The 24251-nt window shown below is 37.3% G+C and overlaps 1 protein-coding gene across 1 annotated transcript; it reads right to left on the reverse strand.

Annotated features, from left to right (window-relative positions):
- Window positions 1-1068: 1068 nt before the first annotated feature.
- LOC111139986 (centromere protein Q-like) lies at window positions 1069-24235 on the reverse strand. The gene is made up of 11 exons (XM_022492379.1): window positions 24130-24235; window positions 18755-18897; window positions 17767-17815; window positions 16395-16521; window positions 15212-15280; window positions 11013-11142; window positions 6283-6402; window positions 6073-6147; window positions 3575-5020; window positions 2158-2322; window positions 1069-1123 (listed from the first exon to the last, which is right to left on the reverse strand). Exons 2-9 carry the CDS (start codon window positions 18854-18856, stop codon window positions 4889-4891), a joined length of 804 nt encoding a protein of 267 aa, XP_022348087.1. The 5' UTR covers window positions 18857-18897; window positions 24130-24235; the 3' UTR covers window positions 1069-1123; window positions 2158-2322; window positions 3575-4888.
- Window positions 24236-24251: the final 16 nt, after the last annotated feature.

Genomic DNA, 24251 nt, shown 5'->3' on the forward strand with positions numbered 1-24251 from the left:
ATGGATAAAGCAGAAGTGGTATATGTATACAATGGAATACTATGCAGCCATCAAAAGAAATGAAATCTTGCCATTTGAAACGGCATGGATAGAACTAAAGGGTATTATGCTGAGTGAAATAAGTCAATCAGAGAAAGACAATTATCATATGATCTTCCTAATAGAAGAATTTGAGAGGCCATGTGGGGGGCTTGGGGGGTAAGGAAGGAAAAAATGAAACAAGATGGGATGGGGAGGGAGACAAGCCATAAGAGATTCTTAATCTCACAAAACAAACAGATTTGCTGGGGGAAGGAGGGTAGGGAGAAGGTGGTTGGGGTATGGACATTGGGGAGGGTATGTGCTATGGTGAGTGCTGTGAAGTGTATAAACCTGGCGATTCACAGACCTGTACCACTGGGGCTAATAATACATTATATGTTAATAAAAATTAATAAATCTGGCATCTATACACTTCTGTACCTATATATATATACATATATATATATGTATATATATATATATATATATACACACACAGTCCAGTGGGTATCAGTATGAGAGTTTCCAGACTGGACATAATATCTCTACAGAGATATTATGTGTGGGGCTCTCAGGCATCAAGAAGGTGCAAGAGAAAATTGGATCTCCCCAAGTGCATCCCAATGGGTGTGAAAAAAATCTGGTTATGGGCTGTCCAGTGACACCCTTAACAACAATGCTGTGGTTAGACAGTTGGCCTGGAGTGGAAAGTAGTATTGAGAAGGAAATTGACTGGCTTTCTATCTCCAGAATTACCTGAGGCTCTGGGTTTCCATTGATAAGCTGTTCTTGGGGAGTCACCGTGAAGAACCCCGGGCCCCACCAGTCCCTGTTGGGGGTGCCGGTTGTCTGAGCACTTGCAGATTGAGATTCCCAAGGGCATTCAGATTCCCAGTGTCCTCCTCCACGTGTAGGACGGGGTTGCAGGGCTTTGATTTTTGCCTTTGAGGACATTCTCACTTCCAGTGCCATGGGTGGCCACTTTAGTGGCATTTAGTAGCAGAGCCTTGAGGGGCCAAGTTGGTAAGCATATATAGGTTGGAACTAGGGTCTTGGACTTCTTTCTTAGTCTCTTTTCTTGTTCCTTACTCTCCTTTTGGGCCTGGTTGTAAAAGATCTGGTTAGCAGCTCATAAATGCCCTTCTAGGATCCCCTCTGGTCCAACAACCAACTTTTATCGAGTATCTAGGGCTGATTGGTTCAGAGATTTGTCTTTGAGAATGATCTCTGCCTCGGGAGAACTGGGGGAGATAGCTGTATTTAATGAGAGCCTCTCTCAACCTAAGAAGGCTGTTGGGTTTTCCTCTTGAATTATGGTGACGGTGGGCAACTTGGCATAATTCAGAGGCTTAATTAATCTTTGACCTTCTTAATCCCTCAAGGATGCAAGCCTGGAAGTGAGCTTGGTACCAGTTTTTCAGGGGATCATTAGGTTCCAATTGGGATACTGGGCAAGGACAGTGTGGGCTCCATATATGAACTGGAAGCCACCAAAGAGCTCACCCATGCCCTGGTAATGAAGTTGCTGTTTGTCCCCATATTTTTCAGTGGTGGCCAGGAACCCACATTTCTCTGCCTTGGAGAGGGTTTGATTTAACGAGAGCAATGCATCCTTCCATGTTAATTCAAACACGTGAGATTTTGGAAAGCTTCAATATATTTGTCTGGGTTGTTGGAAAATTTTCCAAGGTCCCCCTTTGTCTCAAGTCTTGCAATGAAAAGGGCTCCCATACCCTAGCCATAGCAGCAGTCCTTTCCCTTGGTCCTTCTCTAGGTACATGTTCTTGGAAGGGATAGAGCCCCCGAGCACCAGTACAGGTTCCAGGTAGAGGGAACTGACCTAAGACCCCAATAAACACCTTGAGCCCATGGAGAAGGAGAGACTAGGGGTGGATGATTCTCTGGGAGAGTGCCATTTGCCGATCTACCTTCAGTGTGGGTGTGGTAGTCCTTTGTCCCCCTCCAGTGGCCGGCCACAGGAGAGAGCAGCCAGGAAGCTGGAATCAATCCTACACTGCTGGCACAGGCCCTTATTTTCCTTTAAGGGCCAGAAACATTGTACATAGGGTAGTTCTCTCTGTTTTCCCTCACGTTTGCAAAACAAGTCTAATTGTAAAATAGTATTATAATTGATACCTCCCAGAGGTGGCCATGTCTCCTCCTCCAATTTGTATTGTGGTCATGCCTTGGAACAAAAGAAAGTTGCCTCTTCTTCAAGGTTTGCAGGTCAAAATGTTTCCAGATATTCAGGATGTATCTTAAAGGAGTACTGGTGTTGGTCAGGGAATTACAGTTGCCCATCTATAGGAAGAGAGGAAAAGGCATCCCTTAAGTCAGTTTTTTATAATAGATCAGGAAGACCTTTCCTGATCTGATGGCCTGGCTTGCTTATGTGACTGACAACCAAGGATCCTATCAATTCTGCGAGGTGCTGGGAGTAGTTGTGCTTACCCAGGCTTGGCCCGACCACTAGAGAGTAACCCTTGCCCTAATCCTTTTTTTTCTTTTTTGTCCCCTCGTTTCCTATCCATGGGACTTGAGTGGTACCAATTATGACCTGTTAAGTCTCCCTGAGTAGTTGATGGAAATGCTAGACTTCTTTCGGCTCGTTGAAAGTTGGCATGATGGCATAACAGATTTGTCCCGTCTGGCATAGCCACAAGAAGAGGTTAGCAAAGGCCACTTTTTGGAGGGATAGGACGAGGGAACTTGGGGAGACGGAAGCCGCCTGGGTAGACATTAGTTTACCAGCCCTATTTTGCCATTCCTTCCTGTAGGTGGTGAAGCCAATGTGGGGGGGGGGTCTACCTTAAAGTATAGATACGGGAATAACAATTTGTCAGGTGTAGTAAAATGGCACCTGCCACCATGTGTGAGTATTCCTTCAGGCAGGTAATACAGACCTAGGCTGGTGGGGGTTGGATTCTATCCATCATTTATGTAGAAAGAGCACCCACATTTCTTCTGTCTATGCACAGAGGAGATGATGCCAGTGATCTAATATAGGGACTAAAGTGGTGCGGGTTGGGGGTGTTTCCTGATGCACAGCATGGGCCAGGACCCTGAGGAAGCCTTGGTTGCCAGCCCTTCTGTTCAGTATAGTAATATACCCTTCCATCTGACCCAGTAGCTGGGGTAAGGAGTATGAGTCAGAGATGCCACCACAGGGCAGATGGCAGAGGAGGAAGGATGTTCCTCATCATGACAGGGAACTGTGTGTGTGATCCCCTGGAGGCTGCCTGAACCATCTGCAAGAGGATGTCCGAGAAAAGAGCAGTAGAGGGGTTTTTCTCTCAATGCCTGGATAGGCATGTAAGGAGCCAGGACCCTCAGAGAGCCTTTGGGTGTTCACCAAAGGATAGTCTTGGTCAGGACCCCTCAATTGCTACTCAGTTTTCTCTAGGTCCCTTACATCCAGTGATCTGGCCTGAAACGAGTCTGAGTCCTCATTGAACTGATATTCCCAACTTATGTTGGGGGATCAGTCAGAAAGAAGCCCAGAGAGCCTGTCACCCGAGATTTGAGAATGGCAGGCATACTAATCCGCTCTTACGTGACTGATGAGTGTCCACTGTTTTAACAAAATGGAGAGAGACGTTTTCTGCTATACACAGTTAGATGTCCTTTAAGATGGTGGAGATCCTGGATGAACTCCCAAGAAACTATTTCGGGATTTCTTTTCCTTTAATGCCCAAGGTTCTTGGTCATGTCACTACGAAGAATGAAGAGGTAGACCAGATGAAGAGTGGTAAACAGCAGAGCAGAGTTTATTGAATGATAGTACAAAACTCCCAAAGAGGGAGGGGACCCAAGAGGGTCGCATTGGAGTTTCTAAGTCTAAGGGTTTTTATGAGCACTTTTGCAGAACTATTTTAAGCAACCATAGTGTTCTAAGGCATGCTGATCAGGGCTTTGATCACGCATCTGTCTACCTATTAGGTTAATGTTTATGTGCTGATGGCCTTTTTGGGCTAACATATGGGGACTTATGTCTTAACTGCCCCAGCTCATGATAGTGACAGATGCTTTGTTTCATTTTAGAACATCTTGCAGAAGTCATTTCTACAAAGGCTGCAAAACAAAACGCTAGTGCAAAATAGGATGTTTGTACTGTTTTGTCTTAGCTGTCCTGTTTCCATGTTTTCTTGTTGGGGACACTGGTCCAGACCACCTAACTGTCCAACTAATTCCTAACATTATTACAATGAGAAAAGGTTTACAGAAAGGGGTTTTTTGTTTGATTTTTCTTTTAAGGGAATAAATGTGCTTAGGTTCCTTTTAAATGAAAGTATGCTTTGATGACAGTGGAAAATATTCATCATCTACTCAATAATCCAACCAAAGAAATAAAATGTTCATGCTACTCCCAAAGGTAAAGACACCTAGCAAATCTTAATTATGTCACAAAAGGTCTAAAGGGTTATGTAAAAGAATAAAAGCATTTGGGGATTTCTCAAGTTCCAGATGACCAGACAGAAAATGCAAGTCATGAGCTAAATAATAATGATTGTAAACAACTGTGTTTTTATGTGCTAGGCACTCTATACACTTTACATATATTGCATTACAGTATCACAGTTCCTCTGCACTAATCAATAAAAGAACTCCACTCAGCCATTGTAAATCATTAAAGTGCAGCTCAGGAAAACTACCGGAGAAACAGCAACATTAATGTGAGTTCCTAGATTTGACAACTACTAAAAACAGTTTTTAGGACTACATTAGATGCTAATAGATCTACAGAGGCTAATTTTAAGTGTATGTTGAAAATAAATCCCAAAGAAGCCTCAGCTTCAGTGGTATCATCATAGGCTATGTTTTACAATCTCATAAACTTTAAATTAATACAGAACAGTCTTAAAAACTCTTAAAGGGCATCCAGTCTCTTATAGGCTTCTTCGATGAAAGTTAACATATTCTTCATCTGGGATGAGTTATGGAGAACATCTAAGTCTCTCAGCAGAGCTTTATGGTTTGGAATTGATGTCAAAATTTCTTTCTGTGGGTATAATAGTACAATTAGTTTAAAATTTTTAAAAACTGAGATATAATTGACATATAACACCATATTAGCTTCAGGTATACCACACAATGATGTGATATTTGTGTATACTGCAAAATGACCACCACGGTAAGTCTAGTTAACATCTAGCACCATACATGGTTACAAATTTTCTTGTGATGTGAACTGTTAAGATTTACTCTCTTAACAACTGAAATATACAAGACAATGTTATTGACTATAGTCACTGTATTCTACATTACATCCCCATGACTGATTTTATAACTGCAAGTTTATACCTTTTGACCATGTTGACTCATATAAATAGTTTTTAACCTTTTATTATGAGAAAAGTCAAATGTATGTTTAGAGAGAATGGTACACTAAACCTTATATACTCATCACCCAATCTCAGTAATCATCAACTCATTCCTATTCTTTCAAATTTGTATTATTCTGTTTTACCTCTGTCTATTCCCTTTCCTTTCACTCTAAATGGATTACAGTTAGGACTATTTTAAGTTTTTTTTGAGAAACTTGAAGACTTTCTACCACTATAAGCATTTATACCATAATAGCTACTCGGAACCTGTGAAAACAGAGACCAGTATATAGTCTGCTACAAATAACACAACATTATTTCATGAAGAGTTATAGGCCATTATTAGAAGCATAAACAAACTCAACTATTGGAATTTACTTCCAGAAATCTACCTTGCAGTTATGACCACACAAATATCTAAAGATACATATACAAGCAATACTGAGCATTATTTGTAACTGCAAAAATCATTTATTTCCACCAGTAATTCACGAATTATAGTATGGTACAATGCAATGTTATACAGTTATTGACAAGAATGAGAGATCCACATGAAAGATGCTCACAAAATAAGATGTTCAAACTATTCTGTCAAGTCAGAAAAATAATGTTGCCTACAAACATATCATAGATTTCATTTGTCTTTAGAAAAAGTAAAAGGATATTATGGTTTTATATATGCAATTCACAACTGATGATACAGCTGATATGGCAAATTAGAATTTACCTGAAGTGTGGGTGCTTTGAGACTCTTCTGAGAAAGTTCTGGAAGACAGAGGATCCCACTATCTATTTGAAACATCTAAAGTAGAAAAAGAAAGCTACAGATGATTTCAAAAGGCTGATTTCTCTCTTCTTACATTCAAAAGTTGTCTTGCTGAGAGATAAGCATTAAAAAACTTATCCAGACTCAAGATATGCATCATTAAACAATTACCTGTTTTACTTTCTCCTCCTCTTCTTCCACCTCACTTGTCAGAACTTGAATTTTGTTCTTTAGGCTCTGAATATTCCCAGTCATTGACTCTATGGTTTCTACTATTTTATCTACTTCTTCCTGAGTAAGAGATCAGAAAGTTAATGTTTTAAATTAAATACAGTATTAAATAAAACCCAAATTGGTATTAATATACAGATTTCATAAATACCACATATATTGAAAAATTTTTAGAAGAAACTGGTAATTTTTTTTCCTTTTGCAAAACAAACTTCCGAGAAACTAATTTACCAACATACTAATTCATTACATGGAGATTTAATTTCCATGGAACAAGGAGATACAACCCATGTACAAGAATATTTCCTCCATAACTCAGCAAAACTGCTACAGTCAGAAATCCTGGAAGACCCGTGTGAATACAGCAGAGCCCAAGGACTGATGGCCTAAAAATCTGCTGTGCTGTGCCTATCTGTCTCTAAGCCACTACGCACCCCTGGGAACCACTCATCTTTTTATTCTCCGGCTCTGCCTTTTCTAACTCATCACATAGTGGCAGTCATACAGTATGGAGCCTTTTGAGTTTTGCTTCTTTCACTTGTGATTTATAATATGCACTTAAGGTTCCTCCATGTCTCTTTAGGGCCCGATAGCTTATTTCTTTTTAGTGGTGAATAATATTCCATTGTCTGATATCCCATATTTATTTATCCATTCACCTAATGAAGGACATCTTGGTATTCCAACTTTTGGCAATTATGAATACAGCCGCCACAAACATCCATGTGCAATATTCAAACATCCATGTATAATATACCAACATCCATGTACAATATACCAAGGCGCAAGATGGCTGTATCATGTGGTAAGAAGAGGTTTCATTTTGTAAGACACTGCCAAACTGTATTCTAAACTGGTTGTATCATTTAGCATTTCCCACCAGCTGTGAGAATTCCTGTTGCTCCACATCCTCATCTGCCTTTGTTGTTGTCCACGTTCTAGATTTTGGCCATTCTAATTCTAGGAAGTGCATATAAAGTCTCCTTTCATCTACAGTTTTCCAGTCCATTTTTTTTTGTTCTTTCCAATTGATTTGTACAGGAAACTAGATCGTTTGCTTTGCAGAATTTGTGGGTCAGGTTTAACCTGTTCCTTGGTCCTGAATTTTCTGTGACTTGGTTTTTGGATTTTAGAGAGTCCTGTCCAATACCAATGTGTGTTACCACATGTATTAGTTTACTGTGCCTGCCCAAAAAACTGCCACACACTTGGTGTCTGAAAACAGAAATTTGTTCTCTCACAGCTCTGGAGAGCAGATGTCCAAAGCAAGGTGTTGGCAGGATAGTGCCCCCCCTGAAATCTCTGAGGGAGAATCCTCTCTTGCCTCTTCCAGCCTCTCCCAGCCTTCCTTGTGGCTGCTTGCTCCAATTTCTGCTTTTTTCACACAGCCTTTTCTTCCATGTCTCCTTCTCTTATTAAGGACACTTTTGTCTCTTTAAGGACATGAGTCTTTGTATTTAGGACCCACCCAAGATAATCCAGGATGATCTCATCTTGAGATCTTTAATTATACCTGGGAAGACTCTCTTTCCAAATAAGGGCACATTTGCACATTCCAGGGCCAGGACTTGGGAATATCATTTTTGGGGACACCATTCAACCCACTATAGAGGGAATGAATAACAACAATGAATAAAGAAAAGTTAATATAATAAGGACTAAAAAGTTCCACTGTAGTTAAAAAAAAATATTTTGGTCCATTGCTTTGGTTATCTTCTTTGGGTAGTCCTACTATACCTATGTCATATCTTCTATGCTGAGCTTTTACTTTGTCAGTTTTTCTCAACTTTAAAAAAAAAATGTTTTTTTTGATTCTTAAAATTTTCTCCTTTACTATTTATTTTAGGCATTTATTTGTTACATTTGCTTTAATTCTTCTAATGCAGTCTGCATATCTGAAAAGCTTTTTCTTTTACTTGTTATTTTTTCCTAAATTCTGTGGCTTCAGTTTTTAGTATGTCTAATGCCGATTTATGATTTTTTCCAAACCCTCTACTGTTTTTCTGAATTTCTTTCAGTTTGCTTAAGAATTGGGTTAGTGTTCATCTGTTTTGTGAACACACGCTTTTAGCATGCTTTTGTTATCTGTGGATTGCTATTTTTTGTCCTTATTTTTATATATTCTTATGCTAACTCTGGTTGTGAAATCCTATGGCTCTGTTCTTATGCGGAGGTCCATATATATCAAAAACCTAAGCCTTCCCAGTTCCTATACCATCTTCTCAGTCTCAGAGACAGTGCTCACCACTGCCTTTTCTGTAGCACCATCACTGAATGAGAGAGCTCAATGAATACAACTTCTGTTATTAGTTGATACAGGTTTTTTTTTTTTTTTTAAGATTTTATTTATTTATTTGACAGACAGAGATCACAAGTAGGCAGAAAGGCAGGCAGAGAGAGAGGTGGAGGCAGGCTCCCTGCGGAGCAGAGAGCCCAATGTGGGGCTCGATCCCAGGACCCTGGGATCATGACCTGAGCTGAAGGCAGCGGCTTAACCCACTGAGCCACCCAGGCGCCCCTTGATACAGGTTTTTGAAGTCACCCCAAAGAACAGCTCTAGGCTACTGTGGGAAAAGGTAATGGTTGTAAGTAAGGCACATAACAGAAAATTGATGGATACAGACAAGACCTAAAAACTCCTAGTTCAAAGATTCTGTTAGGCCAGTGAAGAACTCTTGTGCCCAAAATGCAAACAGTGCTTCCACTGAGTAACTGGCCATCAAGCAAGCAAATCATAGACTGTTGTAATGCTGTGATATCAGAAATATGTATTTGGTTTTCATCCCTGGTTTCTGACAGAGAGCTTCTAAAATCCTTGTAATCTGTTGAGTGATTGGGGTGACACAGTGGTATCCTTTGCTATTCATAATAAGCCTCTTTCAACATTACCTGAGAGTTTATGCTAATGAATGATTCAGAGAGGTTGAAGGCTGGTTGCCAGAGCAAGGAACCAAATGATTACAGGGTTGGAACTTTCAGCCCCACTCTTGGTCTCTTGGGAAGGGGAGATTTAGTCAATAATCAATTCTGCCTACGTGATGAAGCTTTCATAAAAATTCTAAACACTGGATTCAAAGAGCTTTCAGGTTAGTGGAACACCTTGGGAGGCTAGCAAATCACTGAACATGAGGAACGGGTAATGGCAACACCTGATTTATATGTGGAAAATCCACACATTTGGTGTCAGAAGTGTTGAGGATAGAAATTTTTTTTTTCATTTAACTATATTTATGCTTTTTGCTAGAAAACAAATGCCCCTCAGTAGTACAGAAGATCACACTATCATTTACTATCTCTGAACACTTTCAAGTGACTTACTCAAGTATTAAATATTAAGATAACTGCCATGATCACACTTTAAAACCTTTAAAATCACCTTTAAAAAAAAGTCAAATTCACAAAAAAAGAGTAAGAACATGGTTACCAGGGGCTAGGGAGGGGAGAAAATAGGGAGAGGTTAGTAAAAGGTATAAATTTTCAGCTATAAGATGAACGAGGTGTGATGATCTAATGTGAAAAACAAGGTGATTATAACTGGTAATACTGTACTGTATACTTAAAATTTGCTGAGAAAGAACTTAAATGTTCTTAACACACACAAAATAAAAAATAAATAATGTGAGGTGAAGGATGTGTTAATTTACCAGATGAGGGAATCCTTCACAATGTGTACATATATCAAATCACTACAATGTACACTTCGAATATCTTATAATTATAGCCAATAAAGCTGAAATTTAAAAAAAACCTATGTCGGTGATATCCAACTGTTCATTACATGGTGGAACTAGTGTCAGTGCTGAAAATATACTCTTGAAAAGTAGTAACAGGAATAAAAATTCAATATAACCTCACACTAGGAAGTGAGTTTCTATTTATAATATATGGAATTTATTAATTTATAATACACATAAGTTATAATATATGTAATTAATTTATAATATATGTAAATTTGTTGCTCAGAGTCTAATGCACCCAATGTTATTCTCAATCATATGGAAAAACTGGAATAAATTGTGATTTTTGAATTATTAGAAATCCTTGGGGATGCATTCCTTGCATAAACTACTACCAATCCTGCATTTTCTAAATTGCTAACAAAGACCTAAGGACCATCATCTACAAACTACTTTGAAATGGCTAAGGGATATATGGTCTAATCAACTTTAGTCTTAATAACTACTTAATAAGCCCTGTAAGGTTGTTTCTCTTAACTGTTCAAGTATCCACTATAAAAGCCTAAAGTTAGTCATAATACCTAATGTTATCTCCCATTATCTTCTGCAAGATAATGACTGAGAATCAGAATCTGCAGTTGGACTAAGGTGTGCATCATAACTTTAAGCAGTTTGTCTAAGGTTCAGCTAAAAATAGGTCTCTTTTTCACATTTGTATAAAGAGATCATACAGCACACACCTCTTGAAGTTGTTTTGAGAATTAAGGGATATAACTACAAGTGCCTAGAGCAGTGTCAAGAACACAGAAATCCCTGGTTACATGTTAGCCATACGATAATAACAATTAGTATAAAAGAAGAATTTAATGAAAACCCTGTTCTAAGATCTAGTATTTATTATTCAGAGAATATCATGATAGTTAAAAAAATTTCTTATTCTCTTCCTCTTTCTCCTAACTCTCTAATTATGGACTCCCTGTTCAAATTGCATACCTGCAATAATGCCAGACCTTCTTCATTAGCTCTGTGCTGTGCTCTTTCCATTTTCAGTAGATTTGACACGTTAGTTAAATCTTTCAGCTTTTTGGGAGGGACTTTAAGGGTTTCACATAGTTGTAGCAATCTTAGGAATAAAAAAAAAAAATTATGTTTACTTTTTTAAGAACTATTTTTATTTTGTTTTGTTTTGTTGTGTTTTGAATTGTGTTTGCTCCCATCTCTTTTCTGTCCTCATATTCTCAAGGGCTATCATATTCTTTTATAAACAGTAGCTAACATTAGCAGTGACTCTCCCATTAAAAAGCCGTGACACATTATCTTTTAGCCTTTTGAGTTATTAAGATTTACCTCAAATCATGTGGCACTTAAGTTGTTTCATGAAAGGAGAAATTTCTGTTTTACACACTAATCAATTTTATTATATATATTTATATAATTTCATTTTTATATAATTTCATTTAAATATATTTTAAAGATATTTATTTATTTATTTGTGAGAGAGAGAAAGATAGAGAGAGAGAGAACATGAGAGAGGTCAGCGGGAGAAGCAGACTCCCTGCTGAGCAGGGAGTCCGATGTGGGACTCCAGGATCATGACTTGAGCCGAAAGCAGTCGCTTAACCAACTGAGCCGCCCAGGCACCCTCATTTAAATATATTTTAAAATAAAACATTCCTTGTATCTTCTGAATATATTTCCTAGACTATTATAGCACATAATTCTATCATTGATTGTGAATAGCTGGGTAAGAGATGAAACACAACGCTGTAAGTCATAATTATGACACTGAACTCTATATTTCAGTTGTCTTAGATAATATGACCAATGAAAAGAAACTCTGTATTAGTTACTCTAAAAATGATTTTAAAGATAAATGAGTCCCACAGAGTTTAAGGCAAATAAAATGTTAAGATTAAAGTGCTTTGTTTAAAAGTATAATCAACATGTCTATGACCCAGCAATTACACTACTGGGAATTTACCCCAAAGATAAAAATGTAGTGATCCGAAGGGGCACCTGCACCCCAGTGTTTACAGCAGCAATGTCCACAATAGCCAAACTAGAGAAAAAGTCCAGATGTCCATCGACAGATGAATGGATAACACAATGGAATATCATGCAGCCATCAAAAAAATGAAATCTTGCCATTTGCAAAGACATGGATGGACCTAGAGGGTATTATGCTAAGCAAAGTAAGTCAATCAGAAAAAGACTATCATATGATCTCACTGATATGCAGAATTTAGGAAACAAGGCAGAGGATAGCTGGCATAGAGAGGAGAAAATGAAACAAGATGAAACCAGAGAGGGAGACAAACCATAAGAAACTTAATCTTAGGAAACAAACAGAGGGTTGCTGGAGGGGAGGGAGGGGGGGGGGATAGGGTGGCTGGGTGATGAACATTGGGGAGGGTATGTGTTTTGGTGAGGGCTGTGTATTGTGTAAGACTGATGAATCACAGACCTGTACTCCTGAAACAAATAACACATTATATGTAATTTTTTAAAAAAAGAAAACTGCATATTAGTCAAACTAAAAAAAAGGACAATCAACATGAATACTGTACAATATTAAAGTTAAGGAATCCTCTCTAAATATGTAACAAAAGGAAAGAATAGAAGAAAAAAAAAGAAAAAAAAAACAAATTAAAAACAGAAAAGTTAACAAAATATAGCAAGGTTATAAAATCTTCCTTCAAACTGGGTTGATTAGATTGCCAATGGAAACTAACCTATCACTACCCTCACTGGTAGCAGGAAGCAATACAGCTTTCCTAAAAGCTTGAATTCTTAGATTCCAGGAGGAAGAGATTAAGGAGGAAAATCTAAATTTGGTTGCTTCTTCTTAATAGCAACATTTTGGGGTTCTCAAAAATCCTACTATTTAAGATGCAGGTATAAATAGTGGAAAACAAAACTCATCTTTCTAGGATCTTACTCAAAATATTATTTTTTGTAAAGAAAAAAGAAAGAAGCAGGTAATATAAAGCTGTACCAATCATAATTTTCATCAAACTGTTGGGACAAACCTCAGTAACCCAATCATTAGGAAGGGCATCACATTTAAGAATAAAAACTTGTAGGGCACCTGGGTGGCTCAGTCGCTTAAGTGCCCAACTCTGGATTTCAGTTCAGGTCATGATCTCAGGGTCCTAGGATCAAGTCCCTACGTATGACTCTGCACTCAGCATGGAGTCTGCTTGGGTTTCTCTCCCTCTGCCCATGACCTCTCTCTCTCTAAAATAAATCTTTACAAAATAATAATAATAAAAACGTGTGTGGGGGCGCCTGGGTGGCTCAGTGGTTAAAGCCTCTGCCTTCGGCTCAGGTCATGATCTCAGGGTCCTGGGATCGAGTCCTGCATCGGGCTCTCTGCTCAGCAGGGAGCCTGCCTCCTCCTCCTCCTGTCTCTCTCTGCCTGCCTCTCTGCGTACTTGTGATCTGTCTGTCCAAAAAAAAAAAAAAAAAGTGTGTGTATAACCATTCCTAAGAGGGATAAGTTCTTGATTTCTTAACTAAAATAATGATCCATTTATGAACAATTTCTTCTAAAAGTTTATCAAGTTAAATCTGTGAAAGGGTCACTCACTATTCTACATGTTGTAAACAGAGGTTATATTTGCAGAAATCTTAAAAAATCTTATTAAAATAAAAGTGTTACATGAATACATCAACTACACCTAATCATCATTCATAACATTTTTCTATTGGGCAGACTCATAATCAGACAAACAAAACAGGGTTGCTAGTCAAACAGAATGGGTTAGACACTACAGTTTTTAGAGAAACATACTTTAAAAAAGTCTGCTCTATAGAAAAATGTTATGAAAGATGATTAGGTGTTGTTGACATAGTAGGGTGTATTCATGTTACACTTCTATTTTAATAAGATTTTTTAAGAATCCTGCAAATCTAATTGTACTAAAATATTCTCATTTACACACCAAATATGACTTATTTGTTCTCTATTAAAAGGCAATAAATAGCTACACTTTTATTATGTATTAGCTTATACACTGGCTTTTTAGTACACTCCTTCCCTTTTAATATTAGACTGTCATTCCCATAAGCAGGTTGCAGGTCCGCTTCTAGCAGTCCTTCCTCAATCTTCCTCAATCTCTTCAATCTCTATACAGACTCCCCTTCCCCTCCACCCTTTCTGTTTTGTTATTGTTGAAATTATACTTAAAGTAAGGAGAATTTTTGCTTAGACTTCCCAAGAAGTCTACTAGCTCTAGTTTACTAGACTAGAAATTAGTCTAGACTAGACTAGAAACTAGTAAACTAGACTAGATTAGAAACTAGTCTACTAGTTTCAGGCAAACCTGAAACTAAGATATGAAAAGAAAAAGTTGGGTGCCTGGGTGGCTCAGTCAGTTAAGCAGCTTTGCTTTTGGCTCAGGTCATGCTCTCTGGATCCTGGGATCCACTCAGTGGGGAGCCTGCTTATCCCTCTCCTGCTGCCTCTTTCCCCGCTCATTCTCTCTCTCTCTCCAGTAAATAAATAAAATCTTGAAAAGAAAAGAAAAGAAAAGAAAAGAAAAGAAAAGAGAAAAGAAAAGAGAAGAAAAGGAAAGAGAAAAAAGAAAAGAAAAGAAAAGGAAAGAAAAGAAAAGAAGTTATGCAAATAGTAGTCACTGATATCTTTGGCAGCAGTGTGACTTTAAAAGCACTTGAAAAGAAACTTCCATTTGTGAATTGCCACAAGATGAAGATCAGTAATACCCTGGAAAATTACACTTGCTGCTTATGAAAATAATCTAATCTAATATAATATCTGAAGTGAAAAAACAGTAATGGAGTAAATCTCAGATAAGAATGGTAAACCATTAACTTCAAATTGCTAAAAATGAAGACGGAGTTAAAGTTGACAAAATATCTTTTCAAATCCCAATACAAAAAAATGAACTGTAGAAGTAGCATTTGTGATTTTCAGACTCATTTTTTTTAATAAATTCTCTTAACTTACTTCATAACTGCATGCAGCAGCAGTTTAGAATATATATTTTCAAGTCATTCACCTTCTTAAAACAACAACAAAAACAACAAAAAAACCCCAACATGAAAGAAAAAATTTATATCCCACAAATGTCTGTTCTGGTAACATAGAAACAGATCAGACTTTCACTAATTTTATTTTAAAAGTATATTTTTATATTTTATAAAAAAATTCTATTGCATAACTATATTACCTTTTCTTCAGATAGTTAAGATGATACTGAACTCGTTCATTTTCTCTAACATTATTACTCAAAATTGCTCTAGAAAAGAAAAAAAAAGATTGAATGAATACTAGTTTGAAACACAGTGAAAATAATGTGTTTACTTTTTCCCCCTTCTTTCTTTCAAGTGCCCCTCCTCGTTAGCCAGGCAGAATTAACCACTTTCTATTTTATATCAAATACACTTTCCTCCCCAAGTTTTATTCCTGATTTTACTGAGAAAACCTCTAGGATTTTGTCATTATGCAGAATACTTGCTGTAGGCTCCAGATAGACAATCTTTGTCATGTTAAGGAAGCATCCTTACATTCTTGTTCTTTAAAGAGTTTTTTTGTTTTGTTTTGTTTTATTCTTAAATAAGGAATTAGTATTGAATCCAGCAAATGGTTTAGAACAGATATTAAAATATCACATTATGTTTTCCTAGTTTAATCTGTTATGTTGTTTTGACAGCTTTCCTAAAGTAATCTTTGGGTTCCTAAACTAAATTTTATTTGTTTAGTGTTAATTATTCTTTAGATATACATTTGGATTCTATTTCTAGTTTAGTAATTCTACATCTATATTATTAGTGAAAGGGGTTTAACAGTTTTCAGGGTATGTATTTGTACATATATTCTATTTTTTCAGGTTTTGATATCAGGATTACAATTTTACGTAATGAAAATAGCTTGCTACTATTTTATTTATTTTTGTTTCACACATTTATTTATTGAAATACAATTTTAAGCAAAGGTACAAAGTTCTTATTGCATTCTATAATTGTAATTAATTTAGATGAGTTCAGCTTCTTGATGGCAGAATCCTGTCTTATTTTCTTTGATCCCCACTATGGTAGCTTGCATATTAAGTGTCAACTGGAACTCAACTTCTTAAAGTAGCCCTAGTGACAGAACAAGTTTAAAGTTTACAGGTAGCAGGTCATGCAACACAGACTTCACTTTTCTTTTACTGATGGAATCCTAAGCTTCTGAAATTAACAATGACTTCCTGCTTAAGGCTAACAGCATCAAAAGACATTATATTCTTCAGAAAAACACCTTATCACCATAAATAATGACATTTAAAAAGAAATGTTTCTAAGGAAATATGTTTCTATGGGAAACATATATAAGTAGAGATCAAGGGCGAAATGGAAAACTTTCATACTTACATTATTACTGAATCCATCATAGTTTGCAAATGCTCTCTACTACTCTCTGAAAGAGGCTGCCAGGTTTTTCTCTTGTTGGATGTTATCCTAACCTGTTTTAGATTAGTATGCTCTGTTTGTCCTGTTACTGGTAAAAGAAGAGACTAGGTCAACCTTGAAGTTTTATGTTTTTACTTAAAAAGTGATTCAAGTATAAATTTATTTTAAAAAGCTAATAGAAGTATGAGAACCAAAATATTATGAAACTGCATAAACTGTTAAATTTCCTTTTTATTGCATAGACATAATATGCCAGGTGTTGAGCATGATTATGCTGTCTAATGTTATGTTAACTAAAATACTACTAGCTGATACTGCATATACAAACCCAAGGCAATTCTAAAAGAAGAAGCAGGCTACAATTATTAGGATTCAATATAAAAGTCTGATTCCCAGAAATGACCTAAATTAAAGAGCTTCACTTAGAAGACTAGAAAGCTATTTCTACCAAACACTGAATGGCAACCGGAACAAAATATTCAGGGTCTACTTGGTTATTGGTACTGTTCTACTTCTAAGGGATAAACAAAGGAGATACACTATTGGCTCATATTACGATTAGTTTTGGAGAGAAGGGAAACTAAATAATTATCATTACAGGTATTCAAAACATTACAAAAGAAAAAGTACACTGTGAACTATGGAAGTATAGCTTCCTAGCTTGGTGTTGGTGAGGAGAGAGAGGGAATTCCTAAATGAAGTGATGCCTAAGGAAAGATGATCACTCCAAATTAATTTACTACAAACAAAAGCAGACAGTAGCCCCAAACTAATCTATGCAATAGTGGTAGGATAGAAGTATATCTGTTTTAAAGAGAAATCAGTAGGTGTGTCTATATATCATAGATCAGTAATAATTCAGATTGTGGGACACTGATTTTCTCTAGTACTTATCAGTTTAGAACCTTACTCAATATTTTGCTTGAGGCGGTAAGTAAAATTTCAGCTGACCAAAATTACTGACTAACCAATATTACTCATTCTTGCAAAAATGAGAATATAGCTTTAATACTATCTTTTGCTTTTTTTAAAAAAAGATTTATTTATTTGAGACAGAGAGAACACGTGTGGGGTGGGGTGGGGAGGGAGAGGGAGAAAGTCCCAAGCACACTCGCACATTCCTCACTGAGCGCAGAGTCCATGTGGGGCTCTGATCTCATGACCCTGAGATCACAACCTGAGCCAAACCAAAGAGTCAGACACTCAACTGACTATGCCACCCAGGAGCCCCTACTATCTTTTGCTTTTGTACAACTCATAAACAAGAAGCTGAGAATTTTTTCATGAATACAGGCAGCTTGAGACAGACAAATAAGATATGGAAAATAAATACCTTCAGTAAGCAGATGCTTTGGATTTTTATTCTTTGCTGTGTTTCTAACCTAGAAAAAAAAACATGCACACATAATTAAACATCAGATAAAAAGACACTGCTTTTGCAATATATCTGTCATGTATGTTGAAGAGTATTCATATATCTTCTGGCTAGACAGAAAAAGTATATTGCCACTTTTACAGAGAAAGGGTATGTATTTCACAGGCAGAGGATATACTAAAACAACTTCTGGACAATGGTAATAATGTACAATAGAATTCCAATAATTTTCTTTTTAAGATTTATTTTTATTTATTTTATAGAGAGTAAGACAGCTCACAATTGGGGGTAGGAGCAGAGATAGAGAATCTTTCTAGCAGACTCCCTGCTAAGTGCAGAGCCCTACTCAGGTCTCGATCCCACTACCCAGGAAACCATGACCTGAGCCAAAATCAAGAGTGGAATGCTTAACTGAACGAGACGTCTAGGTGCCCTGTGTCTAAGAATATGTTAAAGAAATCTTCAGTCATTCGGCCTATGAAATAGTGTTATATACTTTACCTGCAAAAAACACAGGCATTGCCTAATATAGGATAAATCACAACAAAATTTTTTACATTTTAAATATTCTTTTGCGAGAGAGGCAAAATTACGGCAGAAAGAAGCTCATTCCTCCCAAGGTAATTTTTCTGTTAATAAAAACCTCTTCCACCAATTGACAGATTTCAAGTAAAGTGTACACACTTTACTCCTAGTCTTCACATTCAAACACCTTACCAATGTCCCATGACCCTCTCCTCAACAAAGAATTCTATAATCAGTATCTTTAGAAATTGAAATAAACAATTTTCATCTAAGAATTTTTATAAATTATGTTGCAATAGCTCCCACATAATGATATGAATTATTATAATTTGTACTCAAACTGACCTTTAGTCTTCACATATTCCTCAAATGACATTTTTAATCAAAAAGTTCTGAAAGATTAACTCGGTATTTTCATTACCTTTTTCCCTGGTAACTCCACTTCCTCATCATCAATTTTTCTTTTTGGGTTTCTTTTTAACTGTTGAGACCTTTTCTTGGAAGAACTTGCTTTGCTAGACATCTTGATCTAAACAGAACAATTATAACAGTGCTTCAAAAAATCTGTGAAGATAAAAAGGACACAAAAATAAGTTTAAGCTTGCCGAATATTTTGTTAAAAAGAACTATGTATAGAGACGCCTGGGTGGCTCAGCCAGTTAAGTGGCTGCCTTCAGCTCAGGTCGTGATCATAGGTTCCTGGGATCTAGTGCCACATTGGGCCCTCCGTGCTCAGTGGTGAGCCTACTTCTCCCTCTGCCTGCCATTTCCTCTGCTTGTACTCACTCTCTCTGATGAAAAAAAAGAAAAAAAGAAAAAAAAAAGAACTACCTATAAATGTTCCAAATATTCTTTAAAAAAATCATAATGAAAGTTTTGGGGAAGTATTGTTTTTAGAACATTTAAACATATTTTAAAACAAGTATCATTGCTTATTATTAAAGTAAGTGTATCTAATTCAGTTTCATTCCTAGAAATTTCTTCTATTTTTATGGCTTTTAAAAAATCATGTGAAAGTTCTTTTGCATCTCTTACTTTATACTCCCCCATACAATAACATTATCTCCATGTTTCGATCCAAAAAATGGAAATATAAAATATTGAATTGTTTTACTCTGGTCACAGATAATATTAACTTGAATATTAATACTCAGGTCTTTTTATTTTAAGCCTAATAGATTTCTCATTCGACTTATGCCAAAGATGAAAGGAGATAATCTTTAGGATCCACACTATGAATCTATGCTATGGATATTCAAGTGGAAAAGTCACTCATAAGAATTTAAGCTAAAACTCTGCCGTTGCATTTTTAAAAAGCACAGAAGTATACTGATTATTCTGTCCTTCCACAAATTACAAAACAGGCACAGAAGTGTGAATGTTGTCAATGACAACATTTAAAATGACTCCTTTTCCATATCTAATAGTCCTTTATCACCAAATTCATTATTGTTAAAAGGAACAGAATAATAGGATGTTTATTCTTGCATTAGACCTTAAGGAATAGAAAGCTTAGAAGTTAGGTACAGTATACATGGAGGGGTGTGTGTGTGTGTGTGTGTGTGCACATGTGCGCACACGGGTGTGCATATGTACAGGCATACCTCAGAGATATTGCAGGTTCTGTTCTAGACGACAACAAATAAAGCAAATATTGCAATAAAGTGAGTCAAATGAAATTTTTGGTTTGATTTGTGTGTAAAAGTTATGCTTACATTATACAGTAGTCTACTAAGTGTGCAATAGTATTATGTCTAAAAAATATACATAAAGCTGAAAAATGCTATCATCTGAGCTTTCAGCAAGTCAATCACTGATCACAGATCACTATAACAAATATAATAATAATGGAAGATTCTAAAATCTTGCAAGAATTCCTGAAATGTAACAGACAGAAAGTCAGCAAATGCTGTTGGAAACATGGAGTCAAAAGACTTGCTGATGGGGGCGCCTGGGTGGCTCAGTGGGTTAAGCCTCTGCCTTCGGCTCAGGTCATGGTCTCAGGGTCCTGGGATCGAGCCCCGCATCGGGCTCTCTGCTCAGCAGGGAGCCTGCTTTCTCCTCTCTCTCTGCCTGCCTCTCTGCCTACTTGTAATCTCTGTCTGTCAAATAAATAAATAAAATCTTAAAAAAAAAAAAGACTTGCTGATGTAGGATTGCCACAAACCTTCAATTTATAAGAATCAAAGTATTTGTGAAGTGTGATAAAATGAGGTATGCCTGTATACACACACATACATATATGTAGTATATACATTTTATACACCCCCCCACACATATATATGTTTTCTAGGCATATACAACTAGATACATACCAGTCACCATTCCTTTTCTAAAAATTCAGAGATAATTAGATTAATAATTTATATATGCAGATTGAGAGACAATAAAGGAGATACTTTGGATAAATCTATTTCTTCAAATTTTGAAAGGTAAAGTTTCAACCTTTTTTTTCAGTAACATTAACGAAAATAGTGGTAAATAATTAATTGAAAGATCACCAACTATACTTGGGGACTACATGTAAGATCAGTTACAAAAAGCCCTGGTAAATTACACTTTACCCTGGTCTTGAACAATGTGGTACTTTACACCCAGCCTGTGTTATATTCCCAAGATGCCTAATTCTTTCAACGTGGCATCCATGCCCTTATTCTTCCCTGACTTAAAAACCAATCCACATGACAGTTCTTGAAGGGCTACCATACATATAGCTGTACAGGTTGTTCAATGAAGAAGGTGAGGGAGCAAGTGAGGGCTGAAATTTAGTCCTAACTCCATTTGGTAGGTTAAAAATGCTGCAAATTCCTTTTTATTCCTGTTATTGAGAGATGGAGACTATGTCCTTTTATCTTAAATCTTGGCAGACTCTGCAGCTGTTTGAGCAGTAGAATATGGTGAAAATGATTCTGGACCAGTTTACTGGCCTAAACATGAAGAGACCAGCAGCTGCAACACGCTCATGTTTGGAGTATTTGCTCTTGGAACCCAGCTACCATGCTATGACGAAGGCCAATATGGAGAGGAACTGAAAGCCCCAGCAAAAGCTCCAGCTGAACTCCCAGCCAATAGCTAGTACCAGCTTGCCAGCCTGGTACATATACCTGAGCCAGTATGCTGCAGCTGACCTTGCAAGGAAAAGACATGAGTCAGCCCTACCAAACAACCAAAGTTGTTTCTGATTCCAAATTCTGGAACAAAATAAATGACTTTTTTTTTTTAATTAAAAAAAAAATTAAAAATCCTTCCCCAATACCTACCATACAACATCCAACTCTTTTACCATGCCATTTACAGTTCTTAACAATCTAGCTCTGCCTGGTGTTCCATACTTCTCTCTCACTACTCCTTATAAGACTCTCTCTCTCTCTAGCTAGATTTGATGATTCTCCAAACACACGTTGAGTAATGCATACACTATGCTCTCTACCTGAACTGCTCTCCTTTCCTGTCTCTGCCCACCCTCTCAGACCATGAGCGGCCCGCTCTCCATGCCTCCTAACCACTCCACTCTACTCTAAAAGTCTGTGGGTGCTTCTGGTGTCTAACTCTCACCTGGCACTATTAATCAGTTTTTCTTGATACTCTTTATTCAATAACCTGTAATTTAGTGCTACTCTAAATATGACTCACAAACTACTATTGTCCTTTTAAATATAGAAACTGACAGTATTCATTTAGAAATTTTTATCGTAATTTGGCAACAATTTTATGTATGTTGCATCTTATAAAATAATTGGGTTTGTTTTTTTCTTTTTAAATGTCATTTTCCCAGTAATTTTTTTTAAAGATTTTATTTATTTATTTATTTGAGAAAGAGAGAGTGAGAGAGAGCATGAGAGGGGAGAATGTCAGAGGGAGAAGCAGACTTCCAGTGGAGCTGGGAGCCCAATGCCGGACTCCATCCGGGACTCCAGGATCATGACCAGAGCCGAAGCAGTCGCTTAACGAACTGAGCCACCCAGGTGCCCCACCCCCCAGGAATTCATTAAAACAAAGCAAAACAAACAACTCACCACCTTTTTTTTTTTAGAAATGTTTTATGTTCACATCAAAATTAAGCAGCAAGTATATAGAGTTCTCACCTACCCCCTGTACCCCTCATTATCCCAACTTTCTCCACTACCAACCTCCCACACCAGAGTGGTACATTTGCTATAATTCATGAAGTTCCACTGACATATCCTACTGCCCAAAGTCTATAGCTTAAAGTAAGGCTTCATTCTTGGTGTTATATAATTAATTTTTAGTTGAATTGTACAAAATAATCAGTTGTGGCTGATTAAAAATTAAAGAAAAAAAGGTTGGTCCTTTACTACCGGCAATACAAGATGCAGCATTTTCATTCATACCTACTTGAGGCAATAAACCATAGCACAAAAAGTTTCTAAAGCTTGATACTATTAACATTTTGGATGGGATAACTCTTTGTTGTGGAGGCTGTCCGATGAACTGTAAGGTGTTCTGCAGCAGTTCTGTTCTCTAGTTGCCAGTACCCCCCCTTCCCCAAGGTGTGACAACCCAAACATTATTAAATGTCTCCTGGCCTTAAAGCACCTCAGATTGAGAACCACTGCCAAAAGCAAGTCAGAGATAAGGATAAATGGCTTGATTCCAAATTCTGGCTCTGCCGTACTACCTTAGGCAAGTAAATCTGTTCAATTTCTCCACTGGTAAAAGGGTTTAAAGTTAAAAGCACCAACATTAAATGCTAAAATTTTGTACAGAATACATAAAGTACCTAGAACAACACTTAGGACATAGTAAGAATTCAATAAATAGGAGTCAAAATTTTCTATCACTACCTGGCCAGTTGTAGAGGAACTAAAATAGAAATTTTAATGCAAATGTAAAAGGGATAGACATTTTTCCCTGCTTTAGATCCACAGGAAACCACAACCCGGTGACAGTGGGTAGAGACAGATATGAAAACAATTACTATATAAAGTTATATATCATGTGACAAAAGTTATAAAAGATGAGTGAATGACTATCTCAAATTGATGTATATGTGTGTGGGGGGGTAATGATATATGGTACTCAGGAAAAAAAAAAAAAAGTAACACGGAATTACATTTTTAAATATTTAGCCAGAAGGACCAAGAATGAAGTATTTAAGAGAAAGTAGCAAAAGCCTGATGGCAGAACAGTTGAAAAGAAACTGCTCTGTTCGGGCACAGGGAAAATTCAACGCGACTTGAACGTGTTATGGGAGTAACCGACAGAAACAAGATTGGAATGGTAGTTTGAGGCCAGACTATGTACTACAGCAAAGAATTTACTCCTTAGTCTGTAAGAAACAGGGAGGCATCCTAAATTCTCTTAATTTTCTTATCGGTTTACTGAAATAAATGGGAACCAAGTCGCTCAACCTAGGCCTCAATGTAAGCACACGGAGCAAGCACCAAGTTTGGCAAAACACAAATAACGCGATGTTTACCTCCCGATACATGTCTCGGGCTAGCGACGGGGCGGACCGCAATTACGTCAATGCCCGAAGACACTAACCTCTAAGGCTGCACTTGGCCTCACTACGGGCGGCCGGGGGAGATTAAGGAAAAAGAACCGGGATGAGGATGATCTGGGGAAAGGAGGGAAGACCCCAGGAACCAGGTGCGGGGCTTCACTGCCTCCTCGCGAAATCAAATACTTCAATCCTTGGTCCCGAAGGGCAGATCTGGAAAATCACCTCACCCTTCTGAGATACAAGCCGGGGAGTCGGCCACAATCGCGTTGGCGACAAAGCCCATGCCTCAAGCTGGACCCACCAGCAGTTTAAAAGCTTTCACTACTCACCTAAGACGCCTCTTCAGTCCTCCAGAGAGCTACTGTCAGACCAATTCCCGCCCAACCCTTTGAAAGCGAAGGAAGCCAGAAGTGGGCGGGTAGAAACCGGAAGCAACTGTGGGGAGAGGCGG

This window comes from Enhydra lutris, unplaced genomic scaffold (genome assembly GCF_002288905.1).
Source record: "Enhydra lutris kenyoni isolate GAN:26980312 unplaced genomic scaffold, ASM228890v2 scaffoldscaffold140, whole genome shotgun sequence".
In the NCBI taxonomy this organism is placed as follows: Eukaryota; Metazoa; Chordata; class Mammalia; order Carnivora; family Mustelidae; genus Enhydra; species Enhydra lutris.

Bases quoted from the DNA above. Each gene is read 5' to 3' on its own strand.
- LOC111139986 (XM_022492379.1), bottom strand. From the start codon at position 18,856: ATGTCTAGCAAAGCAAGTTCTTCCAAGAAAAGGTCTCAACAGTTAAAA. The intron at 17,816-18,754 runs GTAATGAAAATA...TTTTTTTTCTAG, and splicing joins TGGAGTTACCAGGGAAAAAG to GTTAGAAACACAGCAAAGAA. The intron at 5,021-6,072 runs GTAAATTCTAAT...TTATACCCACAG, and splicing joins TCAAAGCACCCACACTTCAG to AAAGAAATTTTGACATCAAT.